The sequence below is a fragment of the Numida meleagris genome, chromosome 6 (assembly GCF_002078875.1).
Source record: "Numida meleagris isolate 19003 breed g44 Domestic line chromosome 6, NumMel1.0, whole genome shotgun sequence".
Taxonomy (NCBI): domain Eukaryota; kingdom Metazoa; phylum Chordata; class Aves; order Galliformes; family Numididae; genus Numida; species Numida meleagris.
Genome location: NC_034414.1, coordinates 18,574,721 through 18,596,531, shown reverse-complemented (window position 1 = coordinate 18,596,531; position 21,811 = coordinate 18,574,721). Strand labels below are relative to the sequence as shown.

Here is a 21,811-nt window from a genome sequence, read left to right as displayed (position 1 = left end):
TGACGGGGGAGGCAGCCTCTCCCGGGTTGGCCGCGGCGGGGCGGAACGGCCGGCAGGGGGCGCTGCGGGCCGCCCCGCTGACAACGGAGCGGCGCGAGGGGCGGCCCCGGCGGCGAACGGCGGAGCTGTGGGACGTCTCGCAAGATGGCGGCGCCCCTGGACATGGAGCCGCCGGCCCTCAGCCTGGAGCTGCTGCCCACCGACCCGCTGCTGCTCATCCTCAGCTTCCTCGACTACCGGGATCTGATGAGGTGAAGGCCGGGCGCGGGGCTCCGCGGGAGCCTCTGAGCCCCGCTGCCGGGGAAGGGAAGGACGGCCGAGCCCGGCCTCGGCGGGAGGTGGGGGAGGCGCGGGAGGCGTTCCCCGGGCCCCGCGCAGCGCCGGGCCGCAGGGTGAGGAGAGCGGTGGCGGTGGGGTCCGCTCCCCTCCGCGGCCTCGGTGGCCCCGGGTCGGCGGGTGCGCGGCGCCGCCCCGCGGCTGTGCCGGGGGGCACGGGGCGGCCGGTGGGCCGGCCGCGGCGGGGTGGGAGAAGCGGCCGGGCGGGAGCCGCGGGGAGCGGGACGGGCCGCCTGCCTCGGCCGGGGCTGACGGTGGCCGCCGTTGCACAACTTTTCGGTGCGTGGGTCGCAGCGCTAGCAAACGGGGTCAGGAGCAGCGTGCTTGTGGAGGATGTGACAGACGTGAAGGCGAAGCAGCGAGCAGGGCTGAGTGCTTAAAAGCATATGTCGCTGTGCAGGGGAAAGGGCTTGTTCTGCAGAAGGCATCCTGAAGCACTGCACACTTAAAGAGCACTGTTGTTTTGTTAAGCGAAAGGGAACATTCACCGTTTTCCCCCATTACCTTTTGTTTTTATTTGTGTTTAAATTACGAAGTAGAGATGAACCAATAGCGGAGTTAATGGAATGAGTAATTCTCTGAAACTCCGATATCTGTGGGCAAACAAAGGGCAGTTTTGTTGCCAGCAGTACAGGCGGTTATCTGAATGGGCTGTTGTTCGAGGCTGGGGAAAACCAGACGAAATCAAAGAGGAGGACCTCTCGTGCAGGAGAACATGAATGAGAGTTGCAAGCTGCTCCGTGCTGGATGGCGATCAGAGCTACGGGACAGGCAGCGGAGATGAGAATATGTTTTTAGCTAAAACCTTACCAGTGACGTGCAAGCAGTGGCAGTGATTGAAATCAGTGCTTCATCAGACAGAGGAATATGTGTGAATCAAATAGAATAATATCAAAGTTGTTTTTCTTTTCGTAAGCATTAGCGAGGAAAGCTGAAGGCATCCGGGAGTCTTACGTTAACTAGGCAGCAAAAAAGAGATTAAGCAAAAATTTTAACAATTAAGTAAATGGGTAAATTCAGTGGAGATGACTGAGTAGTTGATAGCAATATAGGGAAGGCAGTTATGCTTAATGCCTATTTTTGTTGTGTATTTGGTGAAATGAGATGAATGTGCAAGGTAAATTAAATACTGGCTAGGTTTCTTATTTGTAAGTTCAGCGGTGGTAGTTTTGCTGAGCTTTCAGTTTGCAGCACACAGAGTGTTAATTGAGGACATGTCTGGCTTGCTGATGTTTGTTTCAGTGGCATGTGTGTACGTTATCAGAGACATTCCCGTTTCCCCAGTATTCCACAGGTTGGTTAGTCTAGTGGTCCTTAAATAATGAAAAATCCCAACATTTATGTAATTAATGAGAACGGCTTTAATTGAATCTTTGACCGTGTTTAAAGCCACATGTTACACTGTTACCGCAGTGACTTCTTTCTTCCAAGCAATTATAGGCGTGGTTGATAGAATCATTAAGGTTGGAAAGATTACCAGGATCATCTAGTCCAGCTGTTAGCCCGTCACCACCATACCACTAAACCGCATCCCTCAGTGCCACATCTGTTCTTTTCTTGAAAAGCTCCGGGGCTGGTGGCTCCGCCGCCTCCCTGCGCAGCCTGTTCCAATAACACAGTATAATAGATTTCAGCTAGGAATTTAACTTCAGCATGTTCTTATTTACAAATAAACTTTCAGAATGTCACAAGTGAAGTTCTCACATCGCCAAATGCTGAGGTCTTGTTGTTCGTGAGCGGCCATGAGGCAACATTGTGTTTCTAGTGGGCTTCTGCTGGGATTACTAGTAAATTCTAAGTGCAAACCATTCATAAGTGTTAAATAGTTTTGTGTTTAAAAGCAAAGCTGTTAAAACTTACAAATGCTGCAAAGACTGGTAAAGTAGCACAGCAGTTGTACGAGAGGTCTGCGTCCTGGTCAAGCTGACCAGTCAATCTCAGTGTGTAACTGTGCCTATTTGCACTGTTAGTCTTCACAATTTGCCAATTTCTGAGCTACATGGAGAAGGAAAAAAATAAAAGTGACCGAAAGTTGAAGTTTGGTAACTTCATTTTGAATATTTAGATGTTAATCACAGCTGTTAAAGCATGCGCATTAAGTGTTAGAACAAGGTACCAGAGCAGTGTTGCTACATCTGTACTGGTGGTGTCTTCTTGCAAGTTTCTTCAAAGCATAACTGACAATTCAGCTCAAACACGGACAAGGAAGGAGAAGGTTTCTTGTCAGGTGTTTGGGTTAGAGTGAATGAGACAGTTGTTTATTTAAAATTCTGTGACTCTTTGAATAACTTAGTCTTTCCCTGTATTACTGCTCTGCATATTGCTGATGCTTAGCCACACATTCTTATAAATATACTGACATTTTCCTCCTGTTGATATCAGCTATACATTTCCGAAAGGCTTTTCAACTGTGAAAGTAAACAGAGGAACAGACTTGGTTTTTTGATGGTACCTCCATTGTTGCTTTTAAAGAGCAAGTTAACAAGCATTGGGAATATGGGTCATATGTTGCTATCTCCTTGCATCAAGGAGACTTGAATGGCTTCTGAGGCCAATTCCCTACCCATATCTTACAATTTTTCTTAGTACTACTCTATGCAGCATTTTTGCAAAGTCAAGATGTGATTCTTTTAATTTCCTGAAGAGCAGTGTTACCTGTAATGCAATGGCAAGAGCTTATGTATGCTCTTCGTAAGAGTGAGCTTGCAGTACTTATTTCCAAGTCTACCATCCTTTGTATTTTTTCCTGTTTTACTCTTTGTTTCCCATCATAAGTTATTTAAATAACTTAAAGTGGAACATAACTTCATAGGACTGAAACTTTACAGTTCTGTATCTTATTGATCGAGCTTTCAATAGTATGACAATGGTGAGGAAAAAAAAACGGTAGAGACCGGCAATTCAGGTAAGAAAGCAAACATAATAACTAGCCCGTGCTACAGGAGTGCTTACTTCTGGTGGACTGTAATCATACCTGAATCTTTCAGATTATGTGTGTGATGGAAAAGGCCTACAGGCTGACCTGCTTTACAAAATTAATTAATTGCTGACAGTTCTCAAAGTGTACTTCCATTAGAAAAGTAGCCCATGACTTATACAGCTGTAATGGAAACTGTTAACCATTTTAAGAACGACTCTAAAAAGGATAGCTAATGAACTTTCAAGCTTTCTCATTTATTTCATGCGAAGGCAAGTTACAGTGTATTAGTGAGTATTTATCCCTGTTTAGTTCGCTGTTTTTCTGCAATCAAATGTAATGATTTTATATTTATAGCTGCTGCTATCTGAGTCGGAGATTAAATCAGCTATCAAGCCACGATCCATTGTGGAAAAGACACTGCAAGAAATACTGGCTTATTTCAGAGTAAGTGTGGTTGTATCAAGCCTTTTTCTGTTCACAAAAAAAGGACTTGTATGTTATTGTGCTATGTCCACATCACTTCCTGTAACACTTAGATTATTGCTAGCTTCAATTTGATGAAAACTTAGAGATACCAAAAATGTTCATTTTCTATAAAAGTTTCATGAATGATAAAGAGTTAACAAAGTTTTATGAGTTGATAGAGGTACTTTGTTAATGCCTAAGCTGAAGGAGAAGCTTCAGCTTGACTCTCAGACACCAAATATTCTGTGTTAATATTCTGAGTGCTGTAACTGGGGGTACACCTGGATGGCTGTGTCAGCGACTGCTGAGTCTGGAACTGCAGAACAGCTGAGTTTGGAAGGGCTGTTTCTGAGATCATCTAGTCCTACTCCCCTGCTCAAGAATGGTCACCTGTGGCAAGTTGTTCAGGACCATGTCCAATAAATCTTGAAGTTTTCCAAAAATGGAGACTATAACCACTCTAAGCAACCTGTTCCAGTGTTCGACCACCCTCACAGTATGTTCAGTTTGAATTTCCTGGCTTTTAGTTTTTGGTGATTGCTTCTTCTACTGTCAGTGCGCACTATCGAGTCTGACTCCATCTTTAATCCCTTCCATCAGGGTATTAATATGCATTTTTAAGATGCTCCTGAACCTTCCCTTCTCTGTTCAGAAGAGTTCCAGCTCTCTTAAACTCTGCTAGTGCGAAAGATACTCCGGTCCCATAATCTTTGAGGCCTTGTCTACTGCGTCCATATCTCTCTTGTTCTGTGGAGCCCAAACTGGACGAAGTGCTCCAGACACAACCTCACACTGGCTGTCTAGAAAGGAAGAACATTCTGCCCAGTGTTTTTCTCTTGGCACTTGAGGTTCTTTTGGGCTTTTTTGCTGCAAGAGCACATTGGTTCTTGGTCAGTTTGGTGTCCATCAAGACTCCCTTCTTGGCAAAGCTACTTTCCAGCCTCTTGTCTGCCAGCATGTACTGGTCTGTGGGGTTATTCCTCCCCAGATGCAGGACATCAATGTATGTAAACATATGGTGAATATTCTAATTATATACAGCTTATGGAAATATTATGCAGGTTGTAAAAGTTTTGCCTTGAGATTCTCTGTCTGAAATCCTAAGGGGAAAGAAGCAAGTGGGAAGTTCAGACTGAATACCTGATGCTTGAGGAGTGTGGTGAACTTACATGGGGAAGGTGGGGGAGAACAGACTCTAGGGTGAGTTTCTGAGATGCTGGTCTCCCTTCTCTCAAGAAGAGTGAGTAATCAAGATTGCAGGAAATTTCTACAAATAACATTGGAAGGTGAATGTAAGCTTAAATTTCTCTCATCTGCTGAGACATGATTCATGCCAGGTTTTACCTCTTAACTCTCCAGTTTTATCATTAGTTTTTTTAATTTTCCAGATTAAATTTAATCTTTTTCTTCTTCTTACCCCCCTTCAATTCTTCCTCAAGAAATAAGGCTCGTCTGTCCTTATAAGAGTAAAAAGATATTAAAGCAGATATGAAGACATCTCAATTGCTAAATTATTATGCAGATGTGTGGAGCTGTATTAAAACTTTTAGCATGCTTATTGGAGTCTGAGGAGTTGGGATATATCCTTACACCACAGTGGAAGAGCTGCTACACTTTTGGAGGCAAGCATCCTTTGTCAGATGTCACTCAGCATTTTTTTGGCAGCCTATATTTGAATAATCTGCTGTTGTGCATGTGAGCAGAACTGAATATGCAGTAGTTCTTTCAGAAATTGACTTTCTGAATCAGCATACAGCGTTCTTATTTAAGTCTCAGATTTGCGCTTTAATCCTTTTTATTGGGTAAATAGAGGAGTTCACGACTCCTTTATTTGACTACTGCAGTAGATCAAAAATTAAGATTTTTTTAAGGCCAATGAAATGGGTTTGCTATTTAACAGTTCTAAGACTTAATAATAGACAATATTCTTCCTTTATAGAAATACTGTATCCAAACTTTTCCCTGATACTAAGTACCAAAAATGTTTCCCAAATCTGTTCCAAGTTGCTGTTTAATAGATGTCAAAATTGACTGGATTGCTGTAGCTTCCTGTGACTGGGAAGTGTTCTTGGCATAATGTTACACATACTTTTTCTGCCAAATGACAAAAATGAACTTCTTGGTTTTAGAAGTCAAGATTTTTAGGCTGATGTTTAAAAGTTCTTTCTTCATGTCTACTTAGTGAGGAAAAAAGTCAACGAAATCAGAGCTGGAAAGCTATCTTCATCAGTACCTACTCTGATCTAGGAAGATACATCCAGTATTATGCTACACTGAAAAAAGCCTGGGATGACCTAGAGAAATACCTAGGACAGCGGTGTCCTCGGATGATTGGTTCTTTGAAAGGTACAGTGTAATACCTGCTTGTTTTAGTAGATTGATGCTACTTTATTTATTATTTAGGTTTATATTGCTTTCATCTTAGATGTGTGCATCAGTTACTGGAGCCCTGGAAGTCAAGATGTGCTCTCCTTTCCAGTAAATAAGTATTTCAGACCACATGTATGGTCCTTGCAAAGTTATTAGTAATTCATAGGCAGTCTTGAAATGAGCAAATCTTACTGTTGTTTCACTTTCAGAAGCTTCTTTTTGTCTAGAAAAAGACAAAAAGCGATCTGAATTTTTTGATTTCTACGCTTGAATAGTGATGGGAAGTTTTAGCAGGAGCGCTTACAAGACTTAGACCCGTATGGTACCATTAGCACACACTTTGTTTCAATGAACTGTTAACTGACACCTTGCTATAAACGAAGATACAAAATCCCCTCTGGAGTGTTTGTGGAGGCATAGGAGTAGTTATTCCCCACACCCTTCTGTTGATAACTGAATATGAAAATTCCCCCATTTCACTCAGCACATTTGTTGCTTCAAATGGAAGAATGGTGGCTGTAGCCAAGGGTTTTTTTCTGTTAATGGTTGAATTGGAAACTGAAGGCAGCAACCCTTGAAATATTACTGCCTAAAAGTCGTAAATGACTGTCAGCTAATAGCAATATTGCGGGGGAGAGGCTCATTTCACTTCATAAATACTTTCTGCTTAGAGCATGCCAATTGAGATTTCATTGGATGAAGGTTGGTGCTGTATTAAGTAATCAGTTAAAGTAATCAGTCTCCTTCCAAATTTATGCAGTATTAATTCTGTGCCTTCTGGCGTACGGTAGTTACTAAATGTTGATATCCGTGTTTGTTTGATCAAAGCATTTCCAAATTTCACACTTGGTATTTAAAATACTTGGTTTTTAGTGTTTCTAGCTACTTGCTTGGAACTGTACTTGTACACAACCGTGTCCCTAATTTTCCTCGCTTTTATGTCTGTCGGTTCACTTTCTCTGAATTACAACCTGCAAAATACTTTGAAATATATATTCCTCTATTTTCTTTTGTAATGACATAAAAAAAAAAAAAATCGTAATGCGGGGGCTACATTAAATTCTCTTTGGCAATTGAAAACATGCTGTTATGTCTAGAATGTGGCTAATTTCTCTTTATTGCCATGCAGTTCTGATGAAATTATGTGAAATGAAATTTTAAAGAAAAGGTCTTAATGCAAATCCTAGTATTCGCACGTGTCAAGAACAGCGTACAAGCACTGTGGGCAGAGTAGTGAAGCAGCATTATATTTGAGAGTTGGGAGCAGTACTTGTTTGTTCTCCCCCTAACACTGCCTCGTAATACTCTGTTTCTTTTTGTACACAGAGAGTGTGCAGGAAGAGGATCTAGATGCTGTGGAGGCACAGATTGGCTGCAAACTCCCTGATGACTATCGATGTTCATTCCGTATTCATAATGGACAGAAGCTAGTTGTTCCTGGGTAAGCAACAGCAACTACTTATCAAGTTGTTAATCTTTTGTATTTCTTAAAAAGTTAAAATGTCTGCTCACCAGGACAGATGAAACATTAGATGTATTGTAACTGAGGGACCACTTGTAGGGACAGTGATTGTACAGCTGATTATGTTCTAGTCTCAGAAGTAACTGAAAATGTGGTATAGATTTCTGATTTCTCTAATTATTCTTACACTTCAATCCTATTTCCTCTTGAGTGCCTTTATTTTTTTTTGGTAATAACTAAAACTTCAAACTGTTAACATACCACTGCAGGTTGCTTTCCTGAAGTTTAGCTTTGTGTTACATAAGTGAACTAGACTCAGACTGCAGTCTTCATTTAGTAACTTTTGTTCTTTAAAAAAGGTTAAGGAATAACTTCCAAACCAGGTAGTTATTCTCAGTAGAATCTAGATGTCAATTTTGCAAATTAAGTTTTCCAAGTAGAAGATTTTATGATTATATATCAGCAATTAAAAACTCCTTTTACGTCAAGGTTGGAATGCAGACGTGCATGAGAGTGCACGTGGATTTGTAACTTCCAGCTATGAAAAGATTTAGCAGGTCAGCACTTGATGAATGAACACAAGTGTTAGCAAAAGATAAAAAGCTAGAACAAATCGTTGCAGTCTGTACTGGGCAGTGCTTTCATGTTGCTCTACCAAAACCTTTACTGATAAAGCAGACACAGCTTCCTCTAATTCTGAAGTTGTAAGTGCAGAGGGTATATGGGAAACAGTTTTATGCAAGCATAAGGATGACTTCTAGTTTTGTTTCCTTTCCTAGGAAATACTTTTTTCAGGTGTCTTGCCTAGTTCTGTAGGTTTTAAATGAGACAGCTCTTTCTATTTTGAAAGTGCTTCCTTCTGTTACTTGATAAAATAAAAAGTGGTAGTTAGTAACTGCAAGTGCATTGTCGTTGATCAGTGGATTACTCTCAAAAATTTTATAAATGCAAATGTGGTTCACAGAGCTTACTGTCTGATCACTTGAAAGTGATCGGAATGCAGCTCTGCAGCTTGTGTATATTCTGCTCTTGCTACTGCTCTTTTACTCCCACTGCTCCCTGCCTTGATGAGCAATGTGCCTGTGGAGGGGCTGCAGCAGGGAACACGTGCATTTAGGCGTGACCTTCAGTTCAGATAACCGCCAGTGGGCTGTGATCTATTGCTGTGCCCTCAAAGGGAGGGTACGAGCCTACACCCATGTTGACAAACCCCATTGGTGGGCCAGTTATTTCTGACACGTGGGACCCTGGAGTAAGAATGGGTGTCACACTGCAAGTGGAAGGCGTAGTGTTACTTTGGGGCAGGCTTGTTTGCTGACCCCACAGTTCATGCTCTGTAGTGGGAGATGAGTACTGGCAAGATCAGGTCTAGGAAGCGGAAGTTGGTGAGTTTATGGGATGGGCACGTTAGACCAAAAATGGAGGACACTGGGTCTGGGTGTGGATGCCAGTCACTGGTAGGTGCTTTAGGAGTCTTTGTCTCGATTTTTAGCAAGGCTACGTATGGAAAAATGAGAGGAATGGAACCTCTTGCCCAAGGTAGGAGCAGCTTAGATCATGCAGACGTGTGGCAGCTTGTGCCTTGAGTCACTGCTTTCATAATGCCAGCAAAAGCTTAGTGTGTACAGAAGTTTGCATCTGAGAGCGTTAGTGAGAGACAAATTAGAAGGGAGTATGGGTGGGGAGGTGTAGATTACAAGTTTGTTTACTTGGATGGGGAAGAGAAGGTTGTGACTGTTCACCTCTTTGGGGAACAAGAGAAAAATAAATTGATGCATGGTTTATAAAGTCAAGAAGCTTATCTTCTGTTGCTGCAATCTTGACACAGTTTCTAGTTTAGTCCACACTAACCTACTGAATGTCATTACTGAAAGACCAGTTACTGGAGGACTAATCAGTCTTAGTCTTAGGGTTATTTTCTTAACTACTGTATCAAGAATACTCAGTAGTTAACAGTGGCCCAGTCTAGTTTGATCGAATACATAGATCTTAGACTTCTAGTGACTAAGTAACAGCTACCTCTAAAACGAAGTGAAATGTGGAGTCTGGATTTTGGAGTGGATGCTGGTGGTTTTGTTTGTTCCCAGTTCTAGGAGTTTTCATGTGCAAATTCCCATGTGATTCCTGTGTTGTAATTGACATTGCATTAGAATTTAAGCGCTTTCTCATTACCTTGGCCAACTTCTTGCACTAATGAACCTTGGGCAAAATATCTCATCTTTCAGAGTTTTGGGAGAACGTCAGCCAAATTCTGCCAAAAAGGAAAAAATAAAAATAAAATGAGAAAGCTGTTGCTGCAAATCTGACGTATTCTTACAAATGCAAAAACTGTGTGAGCTCTACTACTTCAGGCCTTTTTCCAAATTCATGGTGTATAGCACATTGATATGTAAACTTTTAATGTGTCCTGCTGTTTCATAAGAAGAATATCTCATGTTTTTTTGATGTTGTCCTTCCAAATGTCTCCAAGTCCCATGTCAGTTACGTAAAGCCATGTTTACATGCAATGCATTTGTTACTCTAACTGCTGCTTTCATTAATCTCATCCCATTAGCCTGTTTGAAATAATATATTGAATTCTTGTATTTTGCTGAGTTTTAAAATCAATCTGTAAAGTAATCCTAATAAAGGAGGGATTAAAGTGTAATTCTTAACAAAATATTGTCAGGTACTCTCGTATTTGGTTCGTGCTTAACATGTGTATGTGTTTGGATGTTGAGTTATTAGAAATTTTGATGTTGACTTGCTTGGGTATTTCTTCTAGAGAGCCCTCCAAAGAAGATAAAATGGATTTTTAAACAAAAAGTGATGTGTTAAAAAACTAGATGATGCGACTTCTCAAATACAGAAGCCAAAATGCTAGTGAGATGGACCAAAAGGGTTTATACAGAACTCCTGTCCACTTATTTTAAGTCCTATTTAAAATTGTTCACTTTGATTTTTACCCTGCAAAGTTTTCTCTGAAGCCTGAGACCTTGCCAACATCCAGGCTAAGCCTGAAGTCTACCAACTCTTTCCTGTCGCATGCAAAAACTTACCTGCAGCGTGTATTTTTTTGGCTTTGACAACTGTAGTCTTCTCTCCTTGCTAGGCACACTGCTGTAGTGTGTGCTCTTGTAGGTACTTTGATCATGTTATCCCTTTTTATCATTCCTCTGTTATCTGCCCATCTATTAGATTGAACGTATGCTGCTTTTTTTTAGTTTCACCCTAGCCCTCATCTCACCTTTCACTCATATCAATGTTAGCTTTAGGTTCCAATGCTCACCCTCATTTTAAATCTGTTACACGTTTTCAGCTTAGTACAACTTTGTTTTCCAAGTGTCTATTCTTTTTGTACCTTAAGAGACTCCTTCTGCAGACTTCAAAGTCATTTTCTTATTGTCAAAAACAACAACAAAATCCCAACCTTTGTAGTGATGCTTACAAAAAACGAGAGGAAAAATTAGACTCATAATGGTCTTGTCATGTCATGCTTTCTCATTCTTTCCTTGTATGACTTCGTGTCTGTCTGCTTTAGTTTGTATACAGAGATTTTAATCTCTCTGACTCAATAGTTGTTTTTCTTCTTTACTTATCAACCTTTTCTCCAAAGCATAGAACACCTACCTCGTAGTTTTGATCAACATCTCTTTCTATAGCGGCTTGTTATTCTAATTATTAAAGCATCCATGATTTTTCAGTGTTGGAATTAACTTGCACAAAACATGAGATGTCTGGCTATTATTACATTAAGTTACATAGGAAATTGTGCCAGCTATAAATAGGTAGCCTACAGTTTCTTTGAAGTAATTGCAGACAGGATGGGAATCTTGAGCAGTACTCTAAGGTACACAAAATGCACAAGAAAGTGTGAAAGCAACCAAGCCTCCCTTTAAGAAGATTGGTACCGAGAACTAAAACTTGGCTCTGCTTCTGACTATTACTGTTGGATTTAATATAGCTCTAATATGATTTTATAGCATTGTTAGATTGAAAGCTTTCTTTGCATTCTGCGTGGTATCTTCTGTTTATTCTGTTTACATATATTGTGGGTTTGTTGTTTTGTTTCGCTCTCTTAAGTTTGATGGGAAGTATGGCGCTGTCAAACCACTACCGCTCTGAAGACTTGCTGGATATTGACACAGCTGCTGGAGGCTTTCAACAGAGACTAGGTCTGAAACAATGCCTTCCTCTGACCTTCTGCATTCATACTGGCCTGAGTCAGTACATGGCCCTGGAGAGCGTGGAAGGACGAAATAAATATGAGATCTTCTATCAATGTCCAGTAAGAAGGATACGCTTATACTTGTGAATGTAGATTTGTGATGGTTGATAGTACCTGTTTGCTTGTTTGTTTGCTGGTAGGTGAAATTCTCAGTGTAAGGTGAATGCTATTGGGCAGTATGTTAGTTCTAGTTACTTGTCCTTTAGTTGCCATCAGATTTCAATCAAAGCCCAGGAATGGAGTGGTTATTAAGTGAAAGAAATTTGCATTAAGTCATTAAAGGCTACAACAGTTTTCAAATGGCTATAGCAGTTTTCCTAGCTTTATGTTAGTGGAATTATCTTTATTGGAATGTGTTAGTTAAATTTGTTGAAACTGTGGCAGGTATGTACTCTGTTGTTTCTTTAAGGAGGAAAAGCTTTTCTGCAATGGAAGATAAGCGGAATCTCCTCTCCCAGATGTGATAAACGTGGACTTACTGCAGTAAACCGTCTGGGTTTTAAGCAAGACTTACTTTGCACTGAGAGAACAAATTGGTCCTGAACAAATCCTTTACAGACTTAATTATTTGAGTATTTTTTTTTAATTCTTAAAGCTGTAGGATTTTAAAATAGGCATTACTGTTGCTATTGAAGCTTAAGGATGTCATACCTAAAAATACTTTACCTACCCTCCTCTTTAACCACCCCCACCACAACAGTGGGGTGAGTGAGGAAGAAAAGGTCTTCTTCCTGCTGCGAAATTCCTGGCTGTATGTTTTCAAAGCATGTAGAAATGAGATCTGTAGGGAATGTTTTGATAATGGATTACTTGAAGGGTATTAAGATACCCATTTGTATTCAAACCTTTTGTCTAATGCAGTGGAACCTGAAAGGTTACTTACATGCTTATGTTTGGGCTCATCTGCGGATATCCCTCCTTTTTTTCAGGTAGGAGTATGATAGTACAGGAGCTGAGGTTGTTTAGTCTGGAGAAAAGAAGGGTCAGAAGGTTTTATCAGTGTTTAGAAATACTTGATGACAGGCCACAAAAGTCAGAGCGCAACTTTTCCCAGGGAAGCCAATGTCAGAGAAGAGGCAATGGGCACACATCTGAACACAGGAAACCTGGTCTGAATGTAGGCAAAGAACTCTGTACTGTGAGTGTGGTTGAACACTGGAGCAGGTTACTCAGAGGTTGTGTAGTCTTTGTTCTTGGAGACAGTCTGAACCCATATGGACATGATTCTGGGTAACCTGCTCTAGCTCAGTTCCCTTGCACGAGGGAATTGGGCTGATCATCTCCAGAGGTCTCTTCCAACTTCAGCTTTACTCTGCTTTTGTTCTAAGGCATGATTTGTTTGCTCTCTTTCTTTAATGATGCCTTAAATCTGATGAGCCTTAGCGGAATATCAAAACTGTACAAGTAATTGTCAGCTGAGCACTCTCAGAGACAGGCATTTGTGTTTTTTATTATAGTGATATATTTGAAAATCTGATTGGGATAGAATGGTGTATTAAGAAGCACAATTATTGGTTTAGCGGATATAGGGAAAGAGTTCCTTATGTAACATTTCAGATCTTGAATTTTTAACTTGGAAGTCTAATGCTTTCCTTCTTATACATCTATAACCTTCTTTCTGTTTTAGGACCAAATGGCTCGCAATCCATCTGCTATTGATATGTTCATTACAGGTAATTCTTCAGAGTAAAATATTCTGCAAAATGTTCTAATTGCATTGTTTAGGATATAGATGTCAGTTTTTGTCAGATGAGATCAAACTTTACAGTGCAGTTGACTTGAACAAAGCAAGCATTCTAAATCTTCTCTAGTACTTTTAAGACTAACCTATTTTGAAGCAACAGTGGTTACTTGAAATGATTTCCCTATTAAAGTTTGTCTTGTGCTTTGTATACAAGCTTTTCAGTGTATTAACCTGTCTGACGAGATGAGCAAAGGCTGTAAATTAGCCACCATGGGTGTGATGTAAGTGACTATTAAATGTAACATCCAAGTGGATGCTAAGTGTTGCTTTTTTTTTCCCCAGTAGTTTTTACAGCAATGTTAGAAGTTCAAAACGTTTTTTGTCCCTTAATGAAATCTAATTAACTATAACCATGGCTACAGAAGAAAGCCTTTCTGAATTTTGATTTTGCCAGTTTCCTTAGTTCGAAAGATAAGGGAAGAAAGGTGAAAACTCTCATTTGGTTATGTGGTAATCCATCATGATAATCTGTCTGACATGTACATTGACTGGAATGCTGTTTTCATTGTTTGTTTGTTTTAATTCACTGGAATCTGGTTGCTGTGGCTATGTCTAAATTAATTTCACTCGATGGGAAAGCAGGGGTGTTTTGGGTAGATCCAAAATTAATATTAAAATTTAGCCTCACCCATTTCTTAGGGTATATCCATTAATATTAATAGGGAGAAATCATTTCATGCCATTGCTGGTTTGGTTTGAAGGCAGTTAAACTCTTCACCACTCTAATTATAGGAATCCTTTCTATGTACTGATTGATAGCATGAACTAATTTCTACGTGACATAAACAATCCAAGATCTGTTTTACAAAGATCATACAGTAGAATGCACTATGAGCCCTAGAATTGTCAGAGGGAAGATGCAGCAAAAGCTCGAGAGTAATAGTTTGGTTACTTGCTTCTCTCCACCTGAGGATGATTTAATACTTTAAAGCTACTCTATAACACATTTATATTGTTTCTTGAGCTTGCTGCTTTTATGGAAGTGAGTCAATGATGAGGTGATCATAGAGTCATAGAATGGCCTGGGTTGAGAAGGACCTCAAAGATCATCTAGTCTCAACCCCCCTGCTGAGTGCAGGGTTGCCAACCACTAGACCAGGCTGCCCAGAGCCACGTCCAGTCTGGCCTTGAACACCTCCAGGGATGGGGCATCCACAACCTCCCTGGGCAACCTGTTCCAGTACATCACCACCCTCTGTGTGAAAAGCTTCCTCCTAATATCTAACCTACATCTCCCCTGTCTCAGTTTAAAACCATTCCCCCTTGTCCTATTGCTGTCCACCCTTGTGAACAGTCGTTCCCCCTCCTGTTTATACGCTCCCTTCAAGTATTGGAAGGCCACAGTGAAGTCTCCCTGGAGCCTTCTCTTCTCCAAACTAAATAAGCCCAGTTCCCTCAACCTTTGCTCATAGGAGAGGTGCTCCAGCATCATACTTAAATGTACTGATTGCACTTGCCTGAAAAGGTTCATCTTGGCATATTGCTTGGTGGAGGGGAAGCTTCTACAGAATTCATCTAGATTTTCTTGAACGTTGCAGAGTAAATTGGTCTATTTTCTGCATTCAGAGTTACTTTATACAAAGTTTGCATTTTGTGGTAGAAAGGGGAATAATAAACATAGACTTCCCTAAGTTCAAAGAACAGTACACATAGCTTTCACTAAAAGGAAGAAGTGGTTAGTATGTGTAATCTAGCAGGAGTGATCAGTACTTTGATAACAGCTCAGCGAAGGTTAGGATAATGATTTCTTAGTATTTCAGTTAGTTTAAGTATGTTTTTTTATGAGTAATATGGAGGAATAAATGAAGAACTTGGTGTACTTTTCTTCTGAACTCTTTATCTCAGTACTTATAAAGATTTATGGCTAGAAATAGAGCCAGTATCTCTTGTCTGAAACTCATTTCTTTGAAAGTTAAATTTGACGGCGGAAATCAAGCTGTTCCTAAACAATGGCTGTAAATGCATGAAAACCTTTTCTCAGGCAATGGCTGTGTGTTTAGGAAAGTCCCAGCTTGTTTGGAGTGACTTTCAGATTACTGTTACGGGCTTGTAGAAGGAGCACATAGTACATCTATGCCTCATGCTTGTTTTAAAGAAAGGGAAATTCTGAAACTTGTTAACAGCTTCTTAGAAACTATTCATGTGGAAACTTGCCTATCAAAACTAAGTTCATAAATCCACCAGCAGTCTTGCATGCCTCTGGTAGGTGGACTAGCTGGAAACAACTTTGCAGGTAGCATAGGCTGCTAAATTAGTGTTCTTTCAAATTATAGGAGAACAGTCACAATAAGGAAAAGATGATGGGAGACACCAGCATTCAAAAACTATGATTATAATGCAGAATACTTAGCTGAGATTTTCTTTGATTGCTGTGGCATTTCTGGAGTATGTACTCTTAGTTCTGGGTAGGTTTCTCCAAATGAACGTACTTGGTTGAATGGACTGGAATATTGGCCAACTCATCTAAGAAAGTCTGAGAATTTATTGTGAAATATTCAAAAATTAAGCTGTTTCCTTACTCTGTTCATGGTAATAATGTGCTTAGTAGTAAACTTGCCCATCCCTACAAACGCTTCTCTTCTTTGACATCTAGGTACATCTTACTTGGAATGGTTTACATCTTATGTAAACAAAGTGGTAACTGGTGGATATCCTATCATCAGAGACCAGATTTTCAGGTATTGTGACTGGGACTTACAGCCTCACTGCAAAGTGTTGATGCCTCTTTTAGAATGCGGACCTCTTTCTAAATAGTTATGGGTTTCAGATATAAAAGCTAATAGTGGAGGGAGGAGCGAGTGCATGAAATATTGCAGATAAAGCTTTAAAACAGAATGCTTAAATACATCTTTTTTTTTTTTACCAGAAACTTGAGTTTGTAACTTTGTATTAATGGGACTGGAATTTTGCAAAATAATTGTTCTGAAGCTTTGCTAACACCGTATTATTTATTGTTTACTATGTGTGTGCTACAGCTGCAGGGCTCCTTTGAGTTATTAAAACAGCAATTGTTCCAGTGAACTGGTCTCTTAAAGTAACACTGTGCTGAATAAGTAGATGAACAGGACTTGTTCTGGTGTTTAAATAGTCATGTACTTATAATTTCTTCTAAATATAAGTAAGAGCCTTAGTTTTGTCAAACTGGGGTTCTACAGAACCCACGTTCCTGATCTGAAAATTAATTTGGTGTAAGACTTGTTTGGTTTTTGTGTAATACATAGCATAAAAACACGTCCTTAATAAACAAGTGTCTTCGTTGATTTTGATTGAAATTATACGCCTAGCTTAATGCAAGCATTAATGCAGTTACAAAGAGACTGTAGCTGTGTGAGTTTGGGAAGTGTATGTAATGAAGACCCTGTATGCATTCTTTACTTAACTGCCAGGTGAAAAATTCAGAATTACTTTTAAATCTAGCACTACAGTGCTCTTATTAGTGATTAACTAATCACTTTACATGTTTAGTTTCCTGCATTGAATGTGCAGAGCTATTTGCACGTTTAACATTTTCCTTTTTGTAGGTATGTGCATGATAAAGAATGCGTTGCTACCACAGGAGATATTACTGTTTCTGTATCCACATCTTTTCTACCAGAACTCAGTTCTGTACATCCACCGCATTATTTCTTCACATACAGAATCAGGTAAGAATAGTAACTGAATGACTTAAAACATGGGAAAGACCTTTGTAGTGTTCACATCATCAGTTTTATGAATACTGTGCATAAATTTGTAAAGTTACTGAAATTAATTGAATGTATCTGAATGTGCACAGCATGCAGTACTTAATTTAAAAACAGCCATTAAAACAGTACCTGATCAGGTACGTAAGGTATCTGTCAAGATGATAATTGGTAAAATACAGTGATGTGTGAGGTAAAAAAGTGACGAGTAACTCCTGTAACTCAGAAAGTGAGCAATAATGATAGTGAGCAGAGACATGCAGGTGGATACTGTCATACATACAGTGGCAACTGATTCAGTATACCTTACTGTAAGCTGTTGATTTTTTTTCCCCAGTCTGCTTTGAGAGATACCCCAAGCCTACCAAAGCTCTTAAAATGTATGAAAGTAGTTACATAATCCTTAAATATGCTGTTTGGCTTCTAGAATTGAAATGTCCAAAGATGCTCTTCCTGAGAAGGCTTGTCAGCTGGACAGTCGATACTGGAGAATAACGAATGCCAAAGGTGATGTAGAAGAAGTTCAAGGTCCTGGGGTAGTTGGTAAGCAAAAGATTACTTTTATAAAATCAATGGAGAATGTTTTGGTGTTTAATAGCGTAACGTTTGTAACATGTATATTAGCTATTCTTTATGGTGATATGGTAGTCGTTGTGTGGTTTGTATCAACATAATTTCATTGCTTGAAAGGAAGAAATAAGCATCTGTCTGTTTCATCTTTAAAGTTGTTCTGCAAGCAAAGTTTGATAGTTAACCTTTCTTCGTACAGTTCTTTTTAATGCTAACAGTTATAGAGTATCACTTCTACGTCTACTAGGATCTGAAATGATCTGCCTGAATGTTATAGAGTGCAGTTGCTCTAGCAAAGTGTTAAAGTGCAGTTACACTTCAGCTCTTACTGTGATCTAATATCTTACCAACAGGGGAGTTTCCAATAATCAGCCCAGGGAGAGTCTATGAATATACCAGCTGTACTACTTTTTCCACAACGTCTGGATACATGGAGGGGTATTACACCTTCCACTGCCTCTACTACAAGGAAAAATTCTTTAATGTTACAATTCCCAGATTTCATATGGTGTGTCCAACGTTCAAGGTGTCTACAGCACGAATGGTAAGCAAAGAGGCGGTTGTGCTTATCTCGGATTTTCTCTCTCGCCTCCTGTTCTTATTGAACATTAATCTTAATAGTAGAATGTAACTGTGTGTCTAAACTTCGTTGATGACTTTTTTCAGTTTTAATTCTCTCCCTGAAAATCGTCCCTCTTTGAGATCAATTTCACTTAAAACATAATATCTAAAAGTATCACTCAGTCTGATACTTGGACAACTTCTTGTTATGTGAACGATTTTAAGCTTCTGGAATGTTTATTGATAAGAAAACACTTCTGTTGCAAAATCCACAGTACAGTGTGAATATCCTTGTTGCTTTGACATTTAATGCTACCAATTTAATTCAAGACCCTAGACTCTAGCTTTCACAGAAAGCCCTAAATGGCTACAGGTCTTCTTTCTTGGGGTCCTCACCTCTGTCTTGTATCAAGGTCAGTCTGGGTCCTATCAGTGACTGCCTCTCTAGGTTCCTGGCAGAGGTGAAACATGACCATTTTTTTGCCTTGTCTGAATTCCAGCGCTCCTCAGGATGCACAGAAATGTGTGTTTTATATGTATGTCATATGACTGCTCATAGCATTTTTCAGAGGTATATCTGATTGTTCAGACTGCAGCAGTCTTGAGATTTCTTTATTTTGTTTGAAGAAGCTGCCGTATTTTTTTTATTAGTACCTAGAAACGTGGCACTGCATTAGCTATTTGGTTTTTTTAGTTCTTTCAAATATTCCGTCTTGGTATCACCACACTGCAATGTGTTATCTGCTTTCTTCAACAACATAAGTTTTGGTAAAAAAAATAAAAAATAAAAATTAAAATGATCCTTCTGATGTTTAGTTTTCACTTAAAGTGCATTTTACTAACTCTCTTAATGTCTTGGCAAATCAGAAAGATACTTAGCTTGCTGTTAATTATAATTGTGGTTTGGAGATTGCAGGTTAACTTCAATTTTTCTGTTTGTTTTGGCACGTTTAGATGCAGTGGCTTTATTTAATATGTGACTTGCATAGCTCTTTTTTAGTGACTAGTTCAGACAGAATTTAAAATCTTTGTGCGAGCACTGAATCTTTCCTCAGGGATAGGCCCCTACTTTTGCACATGGTCCTGTTTTTTCAAGGCATTTGAAAAACCATGTTATTAGTAGCTATAATAGTAAGTGCCAGCAGGGGTCGTACTTATAATGGAAAATATTTCTAGCTTACCTTTCTGAGTGGAAGAGGTTACAACGTATCTGACTGTAAAAATCGCTTGGTTTTCTCTCTTCTGCTGTACTGCTAGCTTTAAGGCTAGTAATGACACCTTGTTTTCAAACTGCTTGTATTAAAATAAAGTATAGGCCACCAAGGAAACCCGTACAACTAAGGTTCCAGATCGTGATTGTACATAGCTCTACATATGGAATAATTAATGGAAATTTAACTAATGGAAATTTATAGAGTTGAAGAGCAAGTAGTTCAGCAAAATGATCTCTAGTGTAAATTAAGCTTTTTGGTTTTAAGGAACTGTTTTTTAAGACAGTGGATACAGTATCTACCCCAGTTAATTGATATGATAATATAGATTTCTAATTTTTCTGGACAGTCATTTGTGCTTCCTTGTAAGTTGCTGGAATACAAGATTGCAATTAAATATGAATTTGTCTTGTATTAGGAAACAAATCATAACGAATATGCTGTGGATGAAGACGAAGACTCGACAGACACTGATGAATATGAAGATCGACGTAGAGTGATGGACATTCCTGCACCTTCTGGACGCTGCCCACATCATACCTGATGGGACTTTTTTCCAAAACTGTTTTCAGAAGCTGAACTCTTTGGGGCTAGTGCATAAAAATATTTCTGACTATTGTAAATGAACTTTCTGTTGCTCATCAGGGCAACTAGCATGAATGTTGGTGCCAGCTCGAATATTCATCAGAGTATAATTTTTTTTTTCCTGGTTTGAAAGTTGGGGGGGGGAGGTGGGAGGGGGAAGGAGGGAAGTAGAGGAAGAGAAAGGAGTTTGGGTTTTGTTCACTTTTTTTTCCCAGGTGCAAAACAGCGTGATAGTCTGAGGTAATCATATGTTACAATTTTAAACTATTGCCTATTTATGATCACATTGCAAATATGGTGTGGGGACTTGCTTTTATACAAGCATTTAAAATTAGCAATAGACAAGATGGCAAAAGAGGTGTATATTGTCCTTTCTCGTGAGTTTCTACTGTTGATAATTTCTGCTAGGAATGATGTTTGCAGGTTGGTTGATATATCCTGTTTGGGTTAGATCAGGTGCTCTTACGCTCTTTTTATTAACATAGAACCACCAGAAAATTCTGATTGTCAGATAAATTTGGAGTGAAACTGGCCTTATTTTTAGACAATCTGTCTTTCAGTTTAATTTTATGCTAAGTGACTCTGATTGAATAATGCCTTTTTGGAATGTAGTGCACATGCATAGTCTGCCACTTGGTAAAGAAATTTCTCAATGACTACGAAGTATAAATTTGTAAATATGTTTTGAGTTTTTCATTATATGATGTTTGCTGTTCAGACTTTGCCATAGTTGACAATTTATGTTGAAGTATCACGTTTCTCTAAATCCTCTGTGGATTTCTGCAACTATGCTTCCTGAATCCGCCCTCTCAAAAAAAAAAAAAGGGGGGCCTGACAGAACACCAGATGACTAGAAACTTCATATTTAAGAAGTATCTGTTTGCTTTATCACTTTTATTTTGTTTCCATCGTCATTAATAAACAACTTAACTGCCTTCTTTGCTCTAAAGTGTTACACGGGAATGCTTCTGACAAGACTTGAACAAAACTGGTAACTAGTTTTGCTGTAGTCAATTCATTTTTTTACATCCAGAATTAGTAGCTCTGATGAGTAATACCAGTATATTGTTGTTACAACTGGATCTTTCAGTTGCTGAATAGCTACAGCTGTTGCAGAAAGTCTGAATGTTTGTTTGTTTGTTTCGTAGAAGTCATTGTCATAGTCACTGGGTTCTCAATGCGCTCATCTTTCTCTTGTGCCACATAGCATTTGGATGGATCTTCCACAGGGGTAGACAAATGAATATTGAATGTGACCCCTGCAACAGTTCTTCAGGTGAAATATCCAGAGGAGTGGGGAAAAAAAAAAAGATGTCGCCTCTCACTGAAGTCTGAACAGCAGTGTGAGTTACTAGAGTAGGTAAAAATTGTTTTCATTTTGAAGCCCCTTTAGTATTAACTGTTAGAAGAAAATGTTGTGTTGAAAGCGATCGTGGCTTAATGCTCTTTTTAAACAGAAGGTTCATTGTCAGTTAAAAGGATCAGTGAATAAAGGTTGGGAAACCAGTATTTAGCAGAACTAGAGCTTATTCCAGTGCAATCGGTCTGTTGCATGATTTAAGAACTGTTAACTGTCATGATCAGAGCTGTGCTGTAGTCAGAAACAGCAGCTGCAGGTTCTAGTAACATAATATCAACCGAAGGTCATTAGGCTCTGTAGAAACACTTCTAACAATGATTTTATGGGAGGGTTCGTT

At 39.4% G+C, this 21,811-nt stretch overlaps 1 protein-coding gene across 1 annotated transcript; it reads left to right on the top strand.

Moving 5' to 3' along the window:
* On the top strand, positions 89-21,063 carry FBXO3 (F-box protein 3). Its single transcript, XM_021402381.1, has 11 exons — positions 89-251; positions 3,611-3,700; positions 5,904-6,067; positions 7,418-7,532; positions 11,616-11,820; positions 13,388-13,433; positions 16,098-16,182; positions 17,026-17,148; positions 17,615-17,730; positions 18,111-18,301; positions 19,948-21,063. The coding sequence occupies exons 1-11, from the start codon at positions 145-147 to the stop codon at positions 20,071-20,073; spliced, it is 1,368 nt and encodes a 455-aa protein (XP_021258056.1). The 5' UTR covers positions 89-144; the 3' UTR covers positions 20,074-21,063.

Excerpts from the sequence above, each read along its gene's own strand:
- FBXO3 (XM_021402381.1), top strand. The coding sequence starts at position 145 with ATGGCGGCGCCCCTGGACATGGAGCCGCCGGCCCTCAGCCTGGAGCTG. Across the intron at positions 7,533-11,615 it reads CAGAAGCTAGTTGTTCCTGG|TTTGATGGGAAGTATGGCGC; the intron begins GTAAGCAACAGC and ends CGCTCTCTTAAG. Across the intron at positions 16,183-17,025 it reads ATCAGAGACCAGATTTTCAG|GTATGTGCATGATAAAGAAT; the intron begins GTATTGTGACTG and ends TCCTTTTTGTAG.